Consider the following 23,297-nt stretch of genomic DNA (forward strand, 5'->3'; position numbering starts at 1 on the left):
AAATGCTGAATGGTCATTGTTTAATTAAATATATATTTGACTGTACTATTTGGACAGGAGACATTATCAGTGCCCTAAATTATTATGACTGGAAAGAGTTTTGGAAGATTCTAAAAAAAGATTTATAAAATCTACAAGAATATTGATACTAGTTGCTCCAAGTAATTTGCAAGATAGTTGGAATGAGGAGTTGGAAAATTTTATTTTAGTAAGTTAGGGAACTATCCTTTAACAAATACTAAATATGTATCTTTCATCTACCCTATATTTACAATAATAAAAAAATCACTATAGGAATGCTGAAATACATAGGCAATGCAGAGTTCTCATCCAGGAGAATGAAGCACGCCAGAAACACAGTGCTTCCCATCTTTTGTTGTTGTTGTTGTTGAATCTTGTTTGGGTCTTTTTTTTGTAATAATTTTTTATTTTATTTTTCAACTACAAAAATTCTAATTTCAATTGAACAGTGTGTTGTCTGGGTATAAATCATTTTAGGAAATAATAATCATAGTATTTACAACAATATTGCATTAATATCAATTATATTAATGTTAATAACCATAATAATCAAACTATTTGTTTAACCAAGTTAATATATCTTCCTAATATCACTAATCTTTTCATATTTCCCTGTTTCTAGCTCCTGTTTCTGTCAGCTAACCATTAATAAAATAAGTCCCAAGTCAAAAAACATTCAGTTTCTTCCTTTTCCTTAATTGTAAGTGTTGGCTTATCCATTTCTGCACATTCTAATATTTTTCTAATCACATCTTCACCTGTTGGGATCTCTTCACTTTTCCATTGTTGTGCAAATGTTCTTGCTGCAGTCAATACATATAAAATCAGATACACATTCCCTTTGTTCTACCTGTCTGGTAGAATGCCCAGCAAAAAATGTCTCTGGTTTCAAATCTATATATTGTTTTATCATTTTTTCAAGCCACGTATTTTTGTCTAATTTTTTTTGCTCTTTGACATGTCCACCACATATGATAGTATGAACCAGGTATCTGGTGGCATTTCCAACATTTTTCAGATTTACCCTTAAACATCTTTGCTAACCTTGAGGGTGGAAAATGCCACCTATAAAACATTTTATAAAGATTTTCTTTATATGCAGTAGTGGGACTCTGAAAATTCTTAAATGCAAGTGTTAATGAACTAAATTGCAAAACTTCTGTTTTGTGATTCATGATGGTAAAGTGTAATAGAGCTTGGGTAGATAGACTGATTTCTCCTTTTGCATGGTTCCGACAGTCTTGAACTCTTGTGTGAACCCAAACTTCTTTCTTCTGGTCTAATTATTTTGTCTTCCCAGATATCTATCTGTTTATCCAGAAAAATAAAGGGATCGTTCCCCCCACCCCCAAACTGAATTAAAAGCAAAATGGCAAAGTTGCCAAAGTCTTCAAAAACTATCCAATATTTAGCTGATAAAATTATAACCTGGTCTTTATGGCTTTCACTGGGGTTAGATGCCAGTGGAATAAAAAGTTAAGAAGTTCCTCTATGGATTTAACTAAAACAATTTTATAGATCTATAAATACATATAATTGCTGTCATTTTTAAAATGTATGAATGGACAGCATATTTACAAATCAATTTATTTAATATAAATATTTAAGGTATTATCTACCAGGAACTGCAAGATGAAATAGTTTATGATTAATAGAATAATAATTTTCTGTTTTAGGAGGGCAGATGTGTTAGTATTTAAATGAGTTCAACAATACTACATTTCTTCTTTCTTAAGGACTTTATTTATGATTTTGTTGAACTTTGTTAGTCACCCACATTTGTTGAATCAAGTGGCATACAAATATAATGAAATATTATTACTTATTTTTAAATAGTTATTACTTTAAAAAAAGATGAATAGTTTGGAGAAAATATGTTTACAATCAGTGGTGTCCCTTACAAGCTGCAGTGATGTCAATATGTGATGACATATGCATCATGATGTCATTGTGCAAGGACCTTGGAAATAAATGCCAGTAAGTAAATTAAATAATTTTCATCATAAAATAATGCAGTTGTTCCGCTTTGCTCCTCCCACACCACCCCCAAAAAATCTCTCTAGGCATTTGTGTGGTTAATGTCATTCTGCTAATGTCATTCTGGCCCGCTAAGTATTTGTAAACTGCCTAGTCACCTAGGTGAGATGAGTGGTGTAGAATTTTGATAAATAGTACATGTAACCAATAATACTATATTGTGTTTTTGAAAACAATAATCCTATCTACTTGTAATTAAAATTTATCACATTTTATTAATTATATCAAAAAATATTTTATCAAGACAAATTAATTCTAGGCTATTTTGTTTAGTAACAAAACATTTTATTAATCATTAAACTTACTTGGTTGCTTTTAGTAACTTTATCCCTGAAGCCAAGCTTTTTATCCCTTTAGCAAGGGGAATTCCAGCACAGCTGATCTTAGGAAAAGCTGATTGTCGGGAGGGAAAACAAAATGTCTTAAGGAGTGACTGGGTGGGCGAGCATCAGGTGGCCGGGGCAAGCGAGTGAGCGGCAACCGGGCCGGGGGCATGGCCAGTCAGAAGTTACTACCGGTTCAGTGACCACACCAAATCCTTGCTACCGGTTCATGTGAACCGGTGCAAACTGGCTGAATACCACCACTGGCCTGATTGCTATTTGAATAGGAAATAATCAAGGAGTCCTGGGTTTGTAGGCTCTGCTGGGAAGTCAAAAACCACTCTGGAAGAAGAAAAGGAGGTAACAAAAATCCAATCTTACATGGCTGTTATCAATAAAGTCCTCAGATTTCAAATTCAGCTTGGAGACTTTCTACTTTGGAAACTATATTCAGCAAACATCACAAAAATATATAAATAAAGACAGCTCATATTGGCAAGTGTTCATAAGTAAGAGGTATCTGATTACTTACAGTGTCTGTTGTGCAAGGACTTTGGTAGTTTGCGCCATTATCCCAAACAGCACTTTACAAAAACGGCTTTGTATACCTGAATCAGATTGATTCCCCTTCATATAGAAATTTTGCTTGTAAATTCTGACTGGTTTCAGACAAGCTGCCAGGAAATGTGTCTTGTGCAATGCTCAGATAGTATCATGAGTTTATGATTCAGTGTACTGCATGAATCCAGGCAGATGGATTGAGCAAACCATAAGTAGTGTGCTTCATGAAATGAGTCGTTATATTGATCCATATTTCCCCAGGTGATCAGTTAAGTAGCTGTTCTGTGTTGATAAAGTAGCCAGTATTCATAACAATTGATGGATTAAGATATTTACTTTGTAGTTTTGTCAAACAGAACAACCAGAAAATAGGAACTTTGAATTGGCACGAGCCACTTAACTACTCACTGTGAGGTTTAAATGCCATAGGTTCACACTATACATCTTGCATATGAAATTGTATTTTATCAGGCAATTTAAAATGTTTTACTACTGTTGTATTTTATTTAACTATATAAATATTTAAAAGTGCTATTGATTGTTAAATAGGCATTCTTGGTTATGTGCACAACAATAAACTTTGGGAATAGGTAATATAAAATGATGGTATATTGGAAAAGATATGGTAAAGGCATAATCACTTTTCATCTATATTCTATATAATTTATACTATACAACATTTTTTATTTAATATAAAAAGGAAATTACTAGTCAAAAGTCCTTCATTTTGGCTAAATGTGGCTCTCCATCTATCTACGAAATAAAACACTATTTTCTTCCAGTAAATTTTAAACCACACTAAGATTCCAGGACACAAATGGCTCAGCAGTTAAAGATGCTGAGCTTGTCAGCTTTACCTTTACACTGAGATTATTAATGTTACATTTAAGAGATTTTTGAGAGGGAAAGACTTTCAGTGACTTTTCTGATTCCTCCTTCAGATGACATATAAACAGCAAACTAAAATTAGATAAAGCAAGTATTTTAGCACAGAAAGATGGAGTTCAATCTTTCATAGCAGCAAGTTATTAAGTGAGCTCCAGGAAATAATATAGGAAAATATGAAAAAATTAACTTTGAAATTTAAGGAATAATGCTTTCATAGCAAAAACAGAAAATTAAAAAACCCTTCATTATGCAGTCTTCAAAATTACCACCTGGAAAGATAGAGCAGATGAGCATGTAGATTTCTTCAATTATTTTAAATTTCCAAAATGTTTATATCTTGAAGATTTACTGAAAGTATTGGTCTATGAGTACAACTTCCCAGAAACGGTTTTTTTGACAGTTGCTGGTATTGGTGAAATCTGCTTTGTTTATTTGGTCCTTACAGGTACAGCAAAATCATCAAATATGTAGTAATGTCTGAAAAAATGAAGAACATCATATTAAAACATATATTAAAGAACCTACAACACAGGCAACTGTACATTTATTGGTTAAACAAGATTTTACAATGCATGGAAGTTCCAGGGGCTGAAAGAGAAGCCGCACAAGATTTGAAGCTGATCAGCTTGCTTTCATATGCTACCTCTTATGTCCAGCTTCTCCCTCTACAAGCAGATGGAAAGGGCTTTCAGGGAAGTGGCACAAGACAAATCTTGACAAGCACTGCTCTTGTCAAACAGTACCTAAACCTGTTGCCCAGCTGGCACATCACTCCCCCCCCCTTTGCAAACAGTCAAACTGTCATCACCAAAGGCTGCAAACTGAGGACATCAAAAACTAGACACCCCAATTGTACACCTCCAGGGAGAAAATGCCAGATATTTTCTTTCTCTTCTACAGACCCTTCATGAAAATAGTTTTGTGCTTCTGCGGGCAGTCCTAAAGATCAGATTTCAAAACATCTTTTATAATAAATGAAATTATCCTCATGGATTAAGAATAATTGAAAATGCTATTTTATTCGTATGACTTTCTATGAGGTTAGAAGAGCCAAAGCTTTCACTTTTTGCAGAGACATAGCTGAAATTGGCAACTAAATGTGATATAAAGATAGCCAAAATTATCTCTGGAAGAAAGACAGATCTGGAAGTTGTCCCTATGTATTTTAGACAGCATTTTTGTGAGCAGACAGCAGAAACATTCATTTTGCAGCCACTTTTGCTCAGCTGGAAATCGCAGTCCCATCATACTCTGAGTTGTAAATGTAGCCTTTCAGGATTAAAGGTTTGCCCAAACCTGTCAGCTGGTGCTCCATTCAAAAGCCAAGAAAGAAATATTTAGACTCCATTAATTAGAGAAAAGATATCTTTTACTGGAAATCAAGTGGTAGTAACAAAAGAATTCTGAATCTGAGAAAATGGGCGCGTAAATCACATATACAAAGTGATGGCAATCTTCCCACCCCCAATAGTTCAATTGGCTCATCCAATTAAAAGTTGTGTATATCATCATGTGGGCATCTCCAGGTGGTGATGAGGCCTCTGTCCGTTGACCTTGACATATTTTGATAAAGAGTTGCAGCTGCGCATAGCATAGGATAGAAGCCTAAGCAAGAACCTCCCCCCCCAACTTATACAGTCGTTTTCTAACACCTCCTACAGTTCTGTTTTGTAACACAACAGCTCACTTCCCATAATCATCCCCCCTCCTCCCCCTGTTACTTATGACAGCCAAAAGATGCAAAGCAAAGGAAGAAAATCTTGAAGGCTGACAAAACCTTTATCTTTTTATCTTTAAAAATTTGGAATGTTATTTTTCTTTAAAATTGAAAAATCATCAGAACTATGAGTCTACCAATTGCTGGTTGGGATTCTCATCCCATCATCTTTGTAAGATATTTATATTTTACATTTCTTCTAATATATAGCAAACAGGTTCTATCAAGAGTTGTTCCTGGGAAGCTTTATAATGCTAAGGCTTGGGAAACTGACTTAAAGAATGAAGTTAAATAGAAAAAGCTTTTTTGTGTGGGAAAATATATCTTCTTTGCAAAACTTTGAAAGTTGATAACTAGAGCACAAGATGGCTTCATCTAAAGGAAATGTTTGATTTATGGGCCTGGGAAGTACTAGAATTTTTTTACAGGAACCAAAAGTTACCACCGAAGATGAACGAATTCCTCTGGACATAACTGTGATGGATCTAGGTGAATTTAAAATTATAACTTATAAGATAAAATAGAGATACTGGATTTACAAATTTATTTTGTGATCATTTAAAAACTGAATTAATACATTAAAAACTATCATTTTAAACTGAAATATAACAATTACTGGAGTCAATTTGAAATTACAAATAGATTTGGAAGTTAATAAGAATTTTGAGAAAAAAAGGAAAAGATATTAGAAGAAAGCAAGGGTTAGGATTTTATTTATGTGATCTAAGAGTGGCTGGAGGAAGGAATATATATATATATATATATATATATATATATATACACACACATATATATATATATACACACACACATACATATATATACATATACACATATATACACTCTTTTTCTGACTATGATTAAACAATGAGCTTATTTCTGATGACGCTTAATGGTTATTTGGATAATTTGTCTTTTGAAAATGTTTAATGGTATAATGGCTTAGTTTTTGATATCTAAAAGAGTTATTATTTTGGTAAGTTTAATAATTCTTAATTCTTTTTCTGCAAGTTTAATTGTTAAGAGAGGGATGAAGGGAATTTAGATTAAATGAAAAGGAAGATTTATACTTCCATTAGGCATTTTTGTCAATTTTTATTGGATTTTGCTGATTTGTAAGGAGAACTGAAGATTTAGATATGTTTTTATAGAAATTAAGGTGAGGCATGGAATGAAGCGGTATTTGCCAGTATTTTGAGAGGCACTGATAAGTTATTAATGTTGAATGTATATTTGTTGGGTGTAAAATGGAAGTTCTTATATTATCTTTTTTTTTTTCTTTTTTAAAGTGGGTTCTGTGCTTTTTAATTATTTTCTTTTATGAATTATTTTTGTATTGTTTTTATATTTTGTCTTGTCTGTTTAATATAATCCATAATAAAATTATGTTGAGAAAATGCTACTTAATGGCACCTTTTAGAGAGCATTAAACTCACTCTTTTTAGTTTTCCAGGTTGATCAATTTTGTAAATTCTGACAAAAAACTCATTACATATTATGTCACAAAATTCTGTGCGATAGCACATAGACCCTGACATGAGACACAACAAGGCCACTTCTGTGAATTTAATTTTGTCGTATCAGTCTTGGAGCATTTTAGATTTTTTGTTTATGTAGGTTGATTATGCTGGTCAATTCTCTAACAAATGACTTACTTTAGAGACTTACAAATGGCACGATTGCTTAGTCATTATGCTTGCTTTGGCTACAGTTTATTTCTCTTTCTATTCTTCCTTCTATGTAGACTACATAGTGGATTAAAAAAATTCATGCGGCTTGTGATTCTGAATGAATGCATTTAAAGTTGATCTCTGAAATGTATGTATTTTTATAATAGAATTATTTTTCTTATATACACTCTGATGTAGTCCATATTCAGAAATGTACACACAATTGCCTTAGGACTATATCATTGCAGATGGCAGACAGAATTGTATACCTCCCTAGATCTTTTTAGAAAATCCAAACAAATAAAACGGCTGTTTAGAGTTGGATAATGATAAGTACATTACATATAAGTATATATCACCTGATGATCATCAGAACTGATGTGTACTGTTATTTTAAAACAATTGAATCTGATGTAGAACGGCATAAATTCTCGCTATTATGTTCACCAACATAAGATGTTGACAAGCACCTTGTTGTTAATTCAGGGCCAGAATCTTCCCGATTGACTTCCTTGCAGGGAAGTGCAGATTTTAGTAAAGCCTATAGCTGGATGTGATGGAGCGCGTGAAGTGTGGTGACTTCCACTTCAGTGTTCTATATCGCGTCTGTGCTATGGCTGGGCCACCTTCCTCTGATTTTTTTGGGGAAAGTGTGCTCTCCCAAGACTTACTTATTTAAAAATGTCATCCATTTGTCTACTTTAAAAGCATGAGTGAATTTTATGCTATGATCTTAGAATAGTGTTGGAAAATATGCAGATCTAATTAATATTTTAATAATAAAATATGTAACATTTATTTATTCAACATCACTTTGTAAGGCTATTATATGTTAAAGGTAATTTAGAAATCTTTTAAAGCAAGGTTCCTTAACTTCAGATATTGACAGGGAAGTTCAAAATCTGGAGTGGTGTCTGATTGGTGACAAACAGCAAAGGGGATTTGGTGTAAGACAAAGGATGAATGCCACCCACTTTATATTTTTGTATCAAAAATACAACTGGCTTCAGATAGCCTAGCAAATGATATTGGGAGCTACTCCAGGCAAACACGAAAATGTTAAGAAGAATAAAAGAAACTAGCTGCTACCGCATGATGCAATTCCTAGAAGGGTAATATGCCCACACTCACATAACAGAGACAGCATCACCAGCAAAATTAACAGTTTATGTGAGGTGTGTCTGTGTGTCTGCCAGCTGTAAAAATGTTTGGATTCAGGTGAGCAATAGTAAATTGATACCAGCTTATGAGTTGGAAGGGAAACTCCAGGGAATTATAAAATAGCTATGATACTTCTAATAGTTATGCTTCCCATCTAGAGTTTTTAGTTTCTATTTTCACTATATTGTTGATCCAAGAAATCTGTTGTTTACTGTTTATATGAACATTTACCTAAGGCCAAATAAACTTACAGTTGTTTAAACGATTTGTACTGATGTAAGACTGAGTTCATAATCTTGGGATGGATGTGTATATCGGGAGGTTAAATGTGAACATTATGGAATAACAGTTGTTCCTTGTGTTCTATTTAAGATGTAATTTCCTCTATGTACAAACAGTTCATTTTTATATAATACTCTAATTTCCCGAAAGAGATAAAGCAGTTTCTGTTTAAATTGATATTTTTCTTGTACAGACGTAATAATTTACAATGTCTATTTATTTAGAAATACATTCTAGGCTATTTAAAATGGCTGAGTTTTTGTATGTAGATTTCAGCTAAAATTGCATCTTCTACCTGAAGAAAAGTTATTTAATTCAAAGACCATCAAATTTATTTAAAGAGTATATATATACAATGTACATAAGACAATGAGGATGCAAGACCTCTAGCTAGTTCCTTAGCATAATTATAATCAATGCTCCCAGGAACAGGGAAATGCATGTTGCAATCAAGCAGGGTTGTTGCTACTGTGTCTTTGATCTGTCCCATGAGACTTCTGTAAATGCAAATGCCATTTCATCAGCTATCTCTCCTAGTAAAGAACTTTTAAACAATGTTATCCATCTCCTACAATGTCATGTATGTGTTTGTGTATGCCAAATGCAATATACACATTCCTCTGAGAATGGAGTTGGTTGTATGACTCCCGTAAACAGAAGAAAAATATGGACATATTTGTATCTAACACTGCTAGTACCTCTAGTTTTTTTAATTATACACAGGGAAATGCATTCTTATATACGTTGAAAATGTTTGCATTGTACATAATGCTTCATCTTGATGGAATGACAAAAAGGAATTCGTTATCAGAGCGGAATAGTCTTCGAAGTGGCCTTGCATATTCCTCTGATACCATTTTAAGCAGAAGGAGCCGAGTCATTTAACAGAGCGGCCCATCCATGATAATCCATATACTACATGATAATCTACACAATCTATGACAATCCACACATAAGCCCATTTTCAGATAAGCCAACCCTCACACTTTTAGTATTTTGGTTAAACATTTGAAAGTCAGTTTATCTGCATATGGATTATGTGAGTATACAGGGTATATGGGTATTTGAAAAAGTATTATCGTATATACTTGGAGCTAGGCCTATATGTAGATAAGCCAAACTCATCACCTAAAATTCTATAGACTTATCTGCAAGTATATATATTAATCATATCTTGCCACTCTTATTAACCACAAAATAAATGTTAATAAAGAATTCTAGCCATGCTCAATTGAACTGAATTCTTTTCCAGGGGCACAGTATGCCTTTATCTTTATCTTCTATCTCTTTATCTTCTGAAGTGCCTCTGAAAACCTGGGGGTTCACCAGGATCCACATGTAGTGGGGATCTGCACAATTGTGATGTGACCTGAGCCCATCATTACCTCTGCATTCTAGACCAGGGGTCGCCAACCTTTTGGACCTCAGGGACCACCAAACTCATAATTTTAAATCCCAGGGACCACTAACCGGTTATGTGGGCATGGCCTAATTTGTGGGTGTGGCCTGGTGGTCATGTGACTGGCTGGGCATGGTTTGTATGTAAATATTATAAATATTTATATAAATATTAAATTTTTTATTTAAAAAAAGAGCAACTTTTATCCAAAATCAGGCAAAGCAGGCAGACAGATTGAATTGCTCACAGAATCAGATTCATTCAGAAATCTATCTGCTATCGGCTAGCTCAGTCTTTCAAATTTGCTTGCCGTGAGTCTGCACTGAATAATAGAAACTTCAGTCCTAAGGGAGGTTCGGCTGTGCTTGAAAGCAGAGCCAAAGATCTAAAAACTAGCTAGAAAGCAAGAAATCCAATCATTTCCTGCTTCCTAGCTAATCTAAATCTCCCAGCACAGCAGAACAGATGATGGTTGGAAAAAGGAAAAATAGCAATTTAGCAGGCAAATTTGCCAGGTAAGGAGTGGGCGGGGAGGGTTCTTGTGGGCTATGTGAGCGCCGCAGCCTTGTGTTTCTATGCAGCCTGGATTAATTGCTTTGTGGGGGTGCTCTGGGGGTGATATTTCTCTGCAGCCCACCAAAATTTTCTCAAAGCCCACCAGTGGCCGTGGCCCACCGGCTGATGACCGCTGATCTAGACAGCAACTAAGGCCTCTGTTGATTTGTCATCAAAAACAGGAATAATCCCAAACTCCTTTTGTAAGTGAGCAAACCATCAGCACCTGGGATAAACTGATAGGGCATTTCTCTGTTAGAGGAGTGTGCTCTCCCAAAACACCAACTCTCCCCCACTTTTACTTAGCACATCTTCATGTCAAAAAGCTCCATCACATAACACAACCATGGAGAAAATCTATCTAAATAAGGCCAACAAATAAGGCCAACAATCTACTGACATACTAAGAGAGGAGAGGTTTGATCCTAACACAACTCCCAACAGTAACACTCATTGCCACTATAGCTGAATCCAGCTAGTTTGCTGCTGGCCATCCTTTTCTTCCTTTCTTTACATTTTTCCCAGCATCAGAGCCTTCTCGAGGGATCTAAGTCTCTAAAACAGAGGATTCATCTCCAACCTACTCTACTTTCTTATCACATGTTCTACAGTTAAAGTACCTTTATTTCAGTTATTATGAAACAAATGGAATGGAGATTTATGTTGTGGCATGGTGAAGAAATTGGGCTATTTCCACCAAAAATTATTTTTGGGACCAAGTTCTCTGTAGGTGTACAAATACAAATCTGTGAAGGCTCGCAGTTTGCTGCTATTTCTTTTGCTAATTTTTTTATCCTGAAACCTCTTTTTTGCAGATGTATTAATTTAATATGGAATACTTTTTCTGTTTGAACATTTTAGATATTTCATAGAATTAGAAAGATAAATCATTTCCAAGGAAGGAGAGCAAAATTAAATCGATTTAACATTTATAACTAATTGATATGTTACCCTCTGAAACATAAATGGCTTCCTTTCCTTAGGGATAGAAATTTGCTAAATGATTTATGTAATGCTGATACAGAAGGCTTGTTTTCATTTGCTGCAAGGGTATAATGCGGACTCGTTGACCAACCTGAAGAACTGGCTACTTAGGCAAGCTGTTCTCTGAAACCTCCTCAGTTCTCTTTATCCACAGGTTGGTTTTGCAAGAGTTAAACCAGTGTCCCAGCAACCCAGCGAGTGCGTCTATCCAGCAATGCTTTTGCTGCCCATCAGCTTCCTGCTTCCTTTTCAGGATTGCACTGGAAATTGCCCAAACAAGCAGAACCAAGCAGACTGCAAAGGTCACACCTGGCATGTGGCCAGCTTGCTCCCTGGCTCCAAAACTGCACCCCCAATTGCCAGGTTCAGGGCAGCCTATGTATTCCCTCTTTTGTTTCCCTTTTCTTCCCCCAGCTGTTCCCATTCATAGGCCCAAGCTCAGCAATCTGCCCTTCCCAGAAAAAGAGCCCCTTATTAAGCTGAGCTAACTCAAAGGGCCAGCACAGCACGTGCCACTCCTTATCGGCACCATCTCAAGATCCTATTCCATGGTGCTTAGGCAACAAAAAAAAAGTAATGGTTTTAACTCCCATTGACTCCCCTGCAGCAAATTCAAACAAAAGTGCAAAGCAACAAAGACATTTTCCACCATGGCAGGTGTTGGTGTCACATTCTGCCCGAAGCAAACAGGCACAAGAAAAAGAAAGAAGAAAGAAAGAAAAAAAAAGAAAGAGAGAGAGAGGGAGAGAGAAAGGAAGGAAGGAAGGGAGAGGGTTTTCTCGCAAAGCTTAGACATTCAGGGCCAGAGAGTTACCAATAATATTCTTTCCAGTGCTCCTTAGCGAACCAGACATAAACAAGGACCATTTGTTTTCAGAGCAAACTCAGTGGAAAAGCAAGAGACCAATCCAAATTAAATGACATTCTTTCAGCTTCATGCAAGCAATAGATGGAATCTAGTTAGTAAATTGAGAATGACGCCATGTGAGCAAACTCTTACCTTTCTCAATTACCGTAACGAGATCATTACATATTTTAATCTAAAGGGAAAGAACACAAATGTATGTAAATATGGGAATAGTGCACCTGCTGCTCTGATGACAGTCTTATATACAATTACAGAGTTATTAGACGAGAGGAGGACACAAATTGGAAATAAACCTAATGAGCATCAGCAATATTATGAAATAAGTTGTAGATAGTAATAATTCCACAATGCTGTTTTTGCTTATTTGAATACATTGTCTAACATAGTTTATTAAAAGCTTCAAAATTGTACCTGGAGTAATCATGCAGATAGAGTAGAATGTTGGCATATATTCAACTTTATTACAATCTTCCCCCACAACTCAGAGTAATGTTTCCCTTTATACAGTTGTGAATTTGTAAATAAACATTCAGAGTAAATGGATATCACCAAATTAAACAAATCCCTCCTTACTGTTTTGTTTTTACAGCATGGTGGAATTTTGCATTTTTGGCTAACGTTATGGAATATTGTTGCACTTGACCCTCTCCCTCAATTTTTAAAGGCTTTAGAGGTAACCTTCGAGTTATGAATGAAATGGAGCCAGCTCATTCCATTCGTAACCTGAGGATTCGTGGGAATGAATCTCGTACCTTGAACAGGATCACTCCCTTTCGCCCACGGATTCGCTAATCGAAGTGCACATGAGGTATCTCTTGGGGAAGGCCATGGAAGGCCTAGTGATAGAACAGGCCACCTGCTTCAGACCACCCAAGGACTCCCTGACCCACAGATGCCTCATTCTCCCTCCCTTGGGGTCCCCACAATTGCTCCGCCCCATCTCTCTGCACCCAGTCACTTACCTGATGATGATCTATCTCCTCTACAGCCCATTTCTTTGCCTGCTCCCTCCTTTTTCGTCACTGAAACTTTCCTCAAGCAGTTTGGCAGCAAGAAAGGGGGCCCAGAAGGGCGCACGTGGCCTTCTGGACCTCCTTTCTCACTGCTGAACTGCTTGAGGATAGCTTCGGTGATGAAAAAGGAGGCCTGGAAGGAGTGCCTATGAAGACCCGGCAGGGGAGGGAGTGAATATGCAGGGCGAATGTTGCAGAGCCTCTGCAGTTTGTAAGAGTGAACCACTCGTGTGGTGCTGCAACATTCGTAATTTTGGGACTTGTTCATAAACACTAGGGGGCGCTTATCACATAACTTCAAACGTTCACTAAGGGAATGCTTGTAACCGGGGGATTACCTGTATAAACTAGGTTTTATACTAAAAAATATAATTCAGAATGAAGTATTTATCACTTGATTTTTGAACATGCACCCCATGACATACAATAACTCGATGAACCAGCAAATAATTCAAGGGACATAGCTTGGCCCTCTGTGATAATCTTATGATATGGGAAGTTATATATAGAGTCTAGAAGACTAATTAAATACGTACTATAGCACACAATCACATTCCTCATACTTTCTATTTCTCTGTCTCATCATTTTCAATCTTTTGGGTTATTAGCAAATTTACCCTTCAGAGCACAGATGGCAAAACATTATAGTGTGTCAAAATGATTACTCCTTTGCTCATGGACATGATGTTATAAAGATATCAAGGCAGGAGTAAGACATCCTTAACTCTCAAAAAAATGAAGTATGAGGGGAACTGGTTTATATCCTTTTGTAATTCAATAACCCTAGTATATTGACTGAAGAACCAACTGGTGCTATCAAATCCCATCAACAACAGTACAGAAGATGCAAGGCTGCAACAGGTCAAATCATAATATAAACATTTTTGGACCATTTTATAATTATAGCCTGTACTAAGTATTTTTGAGGACTCCAAGAGCCTGAGACATGAAAAATAACTCCAAAATAAATGAAGATCTAAAATTTCCCCCCTTTTGCCAGTTTGTCCACCTGGTCTCTTTGCAAACCCTCTGCTGGTGAAGGATAGTTAATAACCAGGTTCTCATTTACACAGTAGGAATTAATGGCTCCCAAAGTTCTTCTTAATCCAATATTACAAACTGCATTTCAGCAATAGCACAACAAAAGATTTATTTATTTGGTTTTGCAGATGAAATTGCTTTATCATGAATCTCTGTACCAAATCGTTAATAAAAATTGGGTAACAATGGATGTAGAATACAAGCTTTAAGAAAGGAACTAGGCTAGGCAGCTGCCCATTACTATTGTTGCATATACGTATCTTCATACAACAGCTTAAATTAATACCAGAAGCTTCTGATCCATGATCTCTCTTCTTCAGAAGATTATTCCTTCAAAGAACTGTGGAACTGAAAACTGATTCAAAATTTACATTTAAGATTTTTCAAGGGTGTGTGTGTGTGTTTGTGTGTGAGCACACAATATGTGTACACGTAGTATATGTACTGTATGCTGTAAACCTGAACACTGATCAGTTGTAACTAACAGGCCTGGTCCTCCGCTAATGTGTTCTGCACAGATATTCTATAAGTTGCATATAATTCCTTTACAAAAGTTATGTTTGTCAGTACTACCAAGCAGCCTATTTGGTGAGACTCTATTGTGAACATCTGGTTGATTATAATAAATTTTATTATTTGTGCCTCTTTTGCATATGACAATATAGTATTAACCTTTGAAAAATAGTCTTTCCTATCTTCCAAATCATTAGCATGTTTATGAAATTAACTCTTCTTGCTCTTCTTGCTGACAAGACGTGTCTCTTGTCTGGCTGCTGGGCCGGGCTTGGCTTCGGCTGTGGGGGGAAAAAAGAGAGCCAGAAGCAGCCCGAGCTACAAGCAGGCCCTTTGCCTTTGCTGCTTTTGGTTTTTTTTTGGGTGCGGGGGGGACATGAAGCCCAGTCTCAGTCCCAGGCCCTGCAGCCAATCCGGGGATGCCTTGTCAGCAATTGGATAATCAAGACACCAAAGGTCAGATTCTGGTGAAGCACAGGGCAACAGGGGGTCAAAAGGGCATAGATGGGGAAGAAGCTAGCCAACTGGGGGGAGTTGAGGTGCCTTTGTGGTTGTAAATGTGTGTGGGCTGCCCAGTATCTGAATTTTGATCATATGATATGGGGGGTGCTGTAACAGTCATAACTTTGGGCACAGATTGTAAGTTCCTTAAGAGCTGCTTAACTCATTCTTTGCATTAGTCTTTACACAAAATGAAACTATAGCCCAACCTATCATAATTGTAAAAGACAGACTCGAAATATAAATTAAAATAAGCAAGAAAAAGGAAAGAAAACACCTGTCTGATCTTGATATATATAAATCACCAGGACCTGATGGATTATACCCCAGAGTTCTGAAGGAGCTGTCAGATATTAATTCAGAACCATTGTAACATATCTTTCAAAAATCCTGGGAACTAACAGGATTGGACAAGAGTTGATGTGGTTCCCATCTTTAAAAAGGGAATAAACAAAAAAATAAAAATCAGTCCCAGGAAACTACAGACTAATAAGCCTAAAATCAAAACCTGGGAAGATCCTGGAAATGGTAATAAAAAACAGATCTGTGAATATCTAGAACAGGGGCGTCAAACTTGCAGCCCATGTGCCAGATGTGTCATGCATTGGCCTCGCCCGCCCCCAGTTTAACAAGGGGAAAAAAGTTGCGATACATCACTTGACTGATGTGATGGTGCAAGTTTGACAATCCCGATCTAGAAACTAGATGGTGATTATGATTAAGCCTAATTAGGGGACTGAAATGATATAGAGTCTCCTGTTTGGGTAGGAGGCTGAATTAGAAGACTTCCAAGGCCCCTTCCAACTCTGCTATTCTGTTTTTGTTTCACCTTCATTCAGTGCCATCATAACAGTTGCTGGATGGACTACCTGTATATGTAAAATTAATCAGTCACACAGTTATCCAACCTTGTCAGGTGCAAAGGATACATTATTACGTTAAGTTGCACACAGATTTATTCAAATCTATATGCAAGAATCTAGTCAACTAATGGTGAGGACTAAATTGGCACTAGATAAAAGTCAATGGAATTCAATGGTTGCTGAATTTGGATTGTTTGTGGCAACATAAAGGCTAAGCTAATGACATGTTTAACTGCCCCCCCCACTCTGCCTGCTCTTCTCCTGCAACCTTTAGCCATTGTATAATTCAGAAATATTCTCTAAAAATAGTAAAAGAATAGACAGAATCATAGAATTGTGGGATTTCAGGGGTTCGTAAAAATTTCAACCCTCTACAATGTGCAAGTAAATATATTTGATGTGTTGCTTCAAGCCATGAATCCCACACATTACATGTGATATATGTGATATACAGTGTGTGTGTGTGTGTGTGTGTGTGTGTGTGTGTGTGTATATGTATGTATATATATATATATATATATATATATATATATATATATATATATATATATATATATATATATATATATTTTCTTAAGTTTTCAAGGGTACTTACATGTATGGTGTTCGGCTTGGTTCGGGTATTTTCCACGTCATTGTAGTTCTTTTAAAGTTGTAGCAACGTTTCAGCAGAATCTCATCTGCCATCATCAGGCTTCTGTATTGTGTCCGTCTTTGGGTCAGACTTTTACAGTGGTTTCAGCTGTCAATCATTTGGAAGCCTGCACTCACTCAGGCAAACACCTGGGCACAAACAGAAACCTCCAGCTCCAACCAGGCACCCAGATCCACACCATAGCCGTCCATTTGCGAAGCCAAGCTGCACTAAAGGCAAACACCTGGGCACAAACAGATCCCCCTGATATATGTGATATATACAGTATATACATATACATATACACATATACACATACACACACACACACACACACACACAGGCCGCGGGGCGCGGCTCTCGGTCCCTCTTTTTTCCATTTTATGTGACCTTTGGGGGGGGGGCCTCAGAGGTTGTTGGGGGGGGGGGTTTTTTTGTTGGTTTTTTTTTTTTTTTTTAAATTTTTATGGGGTGGGGATTCCAACCAACCCCCTTTCTATTCTTGGAGGTTTTTTGGTATATTAATATATATCTCCTCCTTAAATATATTGCATTTCTTCCTGTTGAAGAACACCTTTTTCAGGTATCCAGATTAAATTGCAATCTTGACCTATCATCTTAGATCGGACTGATTCTTAGTAAAAGCATAAAAAAGAGGTTTTTTTTAAATCTAGCTATGTATGATACAGGATCCAACAACATCTCTATCAGAGTGGCTTGCAACGCAGAAATTACATTTAGTATACAGACTGGGAAATATCACAGAAAACAGTATGCTCCAGATGTAGGACTGAATAAAATGTTAGGAGGCAACACAATAAAGTTGGTATTATTACCCTTTTTGCCCTGATATGGCGTGGAAAAATATTGTAACAAATGTTAATAGGGACTAGTGGCGGCAGGATCAGGGTGGAGGTGGATTTTGTCTAAATATGATACCAAGGCTGTTCTAATCACTTTGTGGGTGATGTATATTGAAAATTAGATGGGAGATATTTTGCTATATCTCATGAATCTCTTGTTAGCTTTCAATACCATCAACCACAGCAATCTGGCCTCCACAGGGATTTGAGGGAGGGCATCTTTTCAGAAGATGGCGGAGGAGGATCTCTCTCTGAGACCTGGGCATCTCAGGGTTCTGTCTTGTCTTCTTTGCTTTTTAATATCTACAGGAAACCAACAAGGCAGGTCATTTAGGGCTTTGATACAGAATGCCATCAATATACTGATGCAGCTCTATTGTTTCTTAAATCTAATTCTGAGAAAACGATCAGTATCCTTGAATGTTGCTTAGATTTAATAATGGTCTGGGTAAGGGAGAACAAGCTGAAAATAAATTCAAGTAAGATTAGACAACTCATGACCTGTTCGGTCATCATTTCAGAGATATTTCCTTTCCTGATTCCTCAATGCCTTCAATAATAGCATTACTTCTAATGCACTTAAAAAAAAACAGCCCTTAAAAATTCAAGGACATATTCAGAGATGTATCTGTCTTGAAATTCGGAATGGGACAACTTGCTGATGTCACCTTGCCACTGCCACCTCATCACCACCTCACCACCATCACCTAGCCATGGCCACCTTGCCATGGGACATCTCAGCCCGCCCAGCTCACGTGGGGACAACTTGCTGTGATCCTGGACCTTCCACTCTGGTTTCCAGTTTAAGGGAGGCAAAAGTTCCGGCCAGACCCCACTCCTCTAAAGGCTCACTTTCCAGCACCCACCAACAAATTGCAGGCTAAGTGGGAGTTATTGTTCTGTGCACATGCACACCTGTGTGCGTGTGTGTGCGCGCACACACACACCATTCTGAGCGGACCTTGGGGTCTTTTATCTGCATCTGAGCTGCACCCTGACGGCGCCTTTTGCCTCCCTTAAGCTGGGCCAGCTTTGGAAACCAAGCAGAAAGCTCAGGCTTACAGCAAGTTCTCCTGGTAGCAAGTTGGCCGGGGCAAGTCGTCATAGACCTCTTGAAAGTAGCCTACATTGACTTGAATAGTCCACTGAAATATCAGAATTTTCCCCTAGGAAAATGTTATGACGTTTTATGTCATAGTGTGCATTTATAACATTTGTCAAATTTCAATTCCATGGGAATCATGGATCCCAGATTTTGGTTGCATACTGCAAATTAGCCTATTTGAGGCATCTTGATTAAAAAGGTTTTACATTATAGTGCTCCATTTCGCCCTATTAAAGATTACAGGCATGAAGGTTTTAGTAAATATATAGATAAAGATGCTGTTGGTAAGGAGACTGGATTCAGAGACTGAGATAACCCCTGATTTGATGAGGTTGCATTCTTCCTATAAGTACAGGTTTATCGTTTGGGGCTACTCTAAATTTGCAACTTACTCCTCCTCCCACTTTTCTCTATTTTTTTTAATTCTCTCTTTTGCATTTTTAAAGTGTACTTTTTAGTATTTCAACTTGTTTTGTTTTAGTCCCTTTTTCTTCCCTTATCAACACGTATAAAACACATATTCATTCATACACATACCTCCTCCCCCCAGTAATAACACAATGTAGATCAGGGGTGTCAAACTTGATTTCATTGGGGGCCGCATCAGGGTGGTGTTTGACCTCGGGGGTGGCCAGGGTGAACGTGGCCAGCTCAACATCACTTGTGTCGGGGTGCCTGTGGCAGCCCAAGTGCTCTGCCAGCAAAAACAGGCTCGTGAGCTCTGTTTCCAGCTACGATAGCTTCCTGCAATCCTGTGCCATTGAAAATGGAGCTCAGGAGGGCTGCCCAAGTTTTTGCTGGCAGAGGCACCACAGTCCAGTCCCTTGCTATTTCCAGGGCGGCCCCGCGGGCCAGATCTAAGACATGCCTGATGTAGATTAATATAAAACCAATCTTCAACTCCATATTAACCAAGGCATTTCATTATTCAATCCAATCCAACTTTATTATATCTTTTTTTGACTCAACAATTGTAAAATAACCTTTCCCTCTCACATTCATTGTTCTGTCTTTTAAAATTACTGGCTGAACATAAAGACAGACAGGCAAACCCTACAAAGGCTTCCATACAAAGTTTCTTTATTGGGTCACAAGCAACTCACGGTTATGTTGAGATTCATCTAATGTCCAATTCTTTGCACAGTTGACTTCATAGTGTGAAATTATAGTGATCTTCATCCCAAAACGAAGGAGCAAAGGGTGAAACACCAGCACGGAGCTGGGGTCCAAGCAAGAGTAAAGGAAACTCCCCAACCCAACCAAGGGTCAATTCAGTGACCAATCAGGATTACAGATATGACCACATGACATGAACTACATTTCCCATGATGCATTAACTACGTTTACCATGAGGCATTCCCTTAAGGGGACAGCTTCCAATTCCTAACTAACTTTCCCAATTCCCAATTAATTATATACTGTCTGGACAGCACATTCATACAATTTCAATAACCTGTTAAAAAGCAAAAACCTAGTCTGACATTTTCTGCCCAGCATAAAACTGCACTGAGCTTCCCAAATTTTGTCCATTCTAGTGCTTGTACTCTTTCAATCAAAATTCTATCGCACACCTTCCCAGCTACACTTAATAGGTTTCTCTGCATTTTGTCTAGTACAGGGGTGTCAAACTCAAGGCCCGGGGGCCAGATCTGACCCGCGGGGTGCTTACATCCAGCCCTTGGGGCTGCTTTGGAAACAGTGAAGGACTGGCCTGCGGTGCCTCCACCAGCAAAAAGAGAGCTTGGGAGGGCCGTGGGCAGCCCTCCCAAGTTCTGCTTTTTCTGGCACTGGGGTGCGAGGCTGTCACAGCCAAAAACAGAGATTGTGAGTCCATTTTCGCTGACAGAGCACTTGGGCCACCACAGACATCCCCAACCCGAGCGATGTCGAGTTGCCCATGTCCACCCTGGCCCCCCAAGGGCAAACACAACCCTGATGCGGCCCTCAATGAAATTGAGTTTGACACCTCTGATCTAGTACAAGGGCATGGACACGCCATAAGTACACTTGATCTTAGCCAAAAGGCTGAGGACCAATGACATGCCATAAATAAATAACATCCATAGTTTAACTTTTTCCCAAATACACCACCTGTACCTGCAATCTTACCATTAAGCATGTTGAATATTCTCTCACTGTATTGAACAATGCTGGCTGAAAGGGAGAGAGATTTGATTGGCTCATTAATTTGAATTTTATGAGATATGCCGCCCTGTATTTAAACTGGCTAATTAACTTTCATATCTAAATTTCTGGAAATGTTTTCTCCCCTTTCATTACATGAATTCCAGAATGGCCAAATAGAAATTATATATAAGTCATATGTATGTGATTTGTATTTCAGCTAGATGCAGGCTGAATCTCAGTTCTCCATAATCAATTTTTTTTCATAAAATTTAACTTTCATGAATGGATTTTTATAATGTATTCTTTTTAATCATTCTGCTACTATTGTTACGTAAATAGTTCAGTTGTTCACAATGCTCAAATCATAAATTGTTCTATAAAATTATGAAACTCTTCCATAAGGCAATGGCAAATAACCTGTGTTTGATAGAATATATAAATAATATATACAAATCAATTCGCAGCTGCACATTTTAATAGAGAAAAGATTAATCAAAGCTTTATTTATAAGCTTGCCTAGTGTTGTTTAGTATTCCAGTTCAACAAAGATCAATAGAGGCCATTCCCGTCTCTTGACGCCTCTCCAGGAAGCAGAGGTGCGATTATGTAAATAGCACTAGTTCCTCTATACTTCTGCCAGCTTGCTTATCTCCAAAGCCTTCTGCCTGCTGCCATTGGCGACCAATACAGTATGTGCATCTATCCCATATCTCTTAACAAAGCTCAAGAAGTACAGCCAGTCATGTTAAACCGTGATGCATGTCTAGTTTTATTTGTAAAGTGATTCATTTCAGTACCTTTAATCTCTGTTGTATTTAGTTCATATATAAAAAAATAGCTGATCAGTTATAAAAAAAAAAAAGAAAACAGATGCATCCAGACATTCACTGGTGTGAGGGATAATCCATTGACTTAACAATGCAACACAGCATTGCAATATAATTAGGAAATGTCAGTGTCAGAAGATGGACATTGACTATACCGAATAAAGGAATGTTCTTCTAGAAAGGCACCTGGTTTGTTTGCTATTCTTTTGCAAGACAGCAGTAAATCATAAAATGGACCATCAAAATAAAACAATTATGTTTTAAAATTACAAAATAATTAAATAAATTTCTCATAAAAACAGGGTTGCAATAAATTGAATATCTAAGCACAGATATTGCCTGACAAAACATTGTATTTATCTTCCATTCTCCTAGCATAATCTTCATTTAACATTACTAGCAATGGCTCCTACTGTGAGGGTCTATTTTTTTATAAGAGTGCACTGGTTCACAAATAGCTTTTGCACAACATATTCTCAGCTCAGCAAGAAGTCTACACTCTTGAATGAATCAGAACACATTAGTGAGAGAAAGTTCATTAACCTTGCTAGATTCGGAGGGTTAACAGGATAGTGAAAAAGGAATTGAGTGAAAAGGTCTGTTACAAAACAAATTAAAATGAATGCCATCATTCCTTTTGATATTCATTAGCTAATTCACAGAGAAAGTGTTTTTTTTAATTTGCAGCTATTTATAAGTGAAAAACAGGTGTACACCTGCTGTTCAAATCATTCTTAGTGATGATGATAATAATAGTAATAGTAGTAACTGCAGTACTAATAAATACAATACAGAGACTTACCACATCCATTACGGGAATAACTGGGAGAGGGAGAGAAAACCTGAGCAGCAAAATCTTCAAATGACAATAGTTCTTTATGATTCCGGATTATTTCATCAAGATATATTGCTCTTTCCTCATAACTGTTGGAAATGGGTTAAGGAAATATATTCTGTTACCGAGCCTTAACCATTCAACTTTGTTTTTAATACATAATATACAGAAAGCAAAGCATACTATAGTTGCTACGGTATATTTCCAAAGCAACAGAATTCTAATTGTTGCAGTCATTAACATTTAGACTTTTTTCATATAAATGTAATATTTTCAGTGCTAAGCAAATTATAGTATTAAAAACACTGGTTTTCAAATTAAATGTAGTGGGTCTTCATCAGTTATAAAGTAAAATTATGTAATAATGAGGAAAAGCGTTATAGTAGATATATACATGCACACGTACTCTGCCTTAATATGAATATAGACATGCACATACATTTGAGATATTATGACAGGAAAAGAATTATAAATGTTACTTTATTTAAAATAAGAATGTGTGTATGTGT

At 37.0% G+C, this 23,297-nt stretch overlaps 1 protein-coding gene across 4 annotated transcripts in view; it reads right to left on the reverse strand.

Annotated features, from left to right (window-relative positions):
* Positions 1-2,253: 2,253 nt before the first annotated feature.
* RALGAPA2 (Ral GTPase activating protein catalytic subunit alpha 2) overlaps positions 2,254-23,297 on the reverse strand; it is a 172,336-nt gene continuing 151,292 nt past the window's right edge. For 2 of the 4 annotated variants that reach the window (XM_087961093.1, XM_087961091.1), the window contains 3 exons: positions 22,756-22,877; positions 12,599-12,638; positions 2,254-4,307 (listed from right to left, as the gene is read on the reverse strand). In XM_087961093.1, coding sequence (XP_087817219.1) covers positions 12,634-12,638; positions 22,756-22,877 — 127 coding nt within the window. In that variant the 3' untranslated portion in view covers positions 2,254-4,307; positions 12,599-12,633. The remainder of the gene's footprint in view (positions 4,308-12,598; positions 12,639-22,755; positions 22,878-23,297) is intronic. The other 2 variants (XM_087961092.1, XM_087961090.1) reach the window with 1 other exon arrangement.

This window comes from Notechis scutatus, chromosome 3 (genome assembly GCF_049901735.1).
Source record: "Notechis scutatus isolate UNSWTSFEM ecotype Mainland chromosome 3, rNotScu1.2, whole genome shotgun sequence".
Lineage (NCBI taxonomy): Eukaryota > Metazoa > Chordata > Lepidosauria > Squamata > Elapidae > Notechis > Notechis scutatus.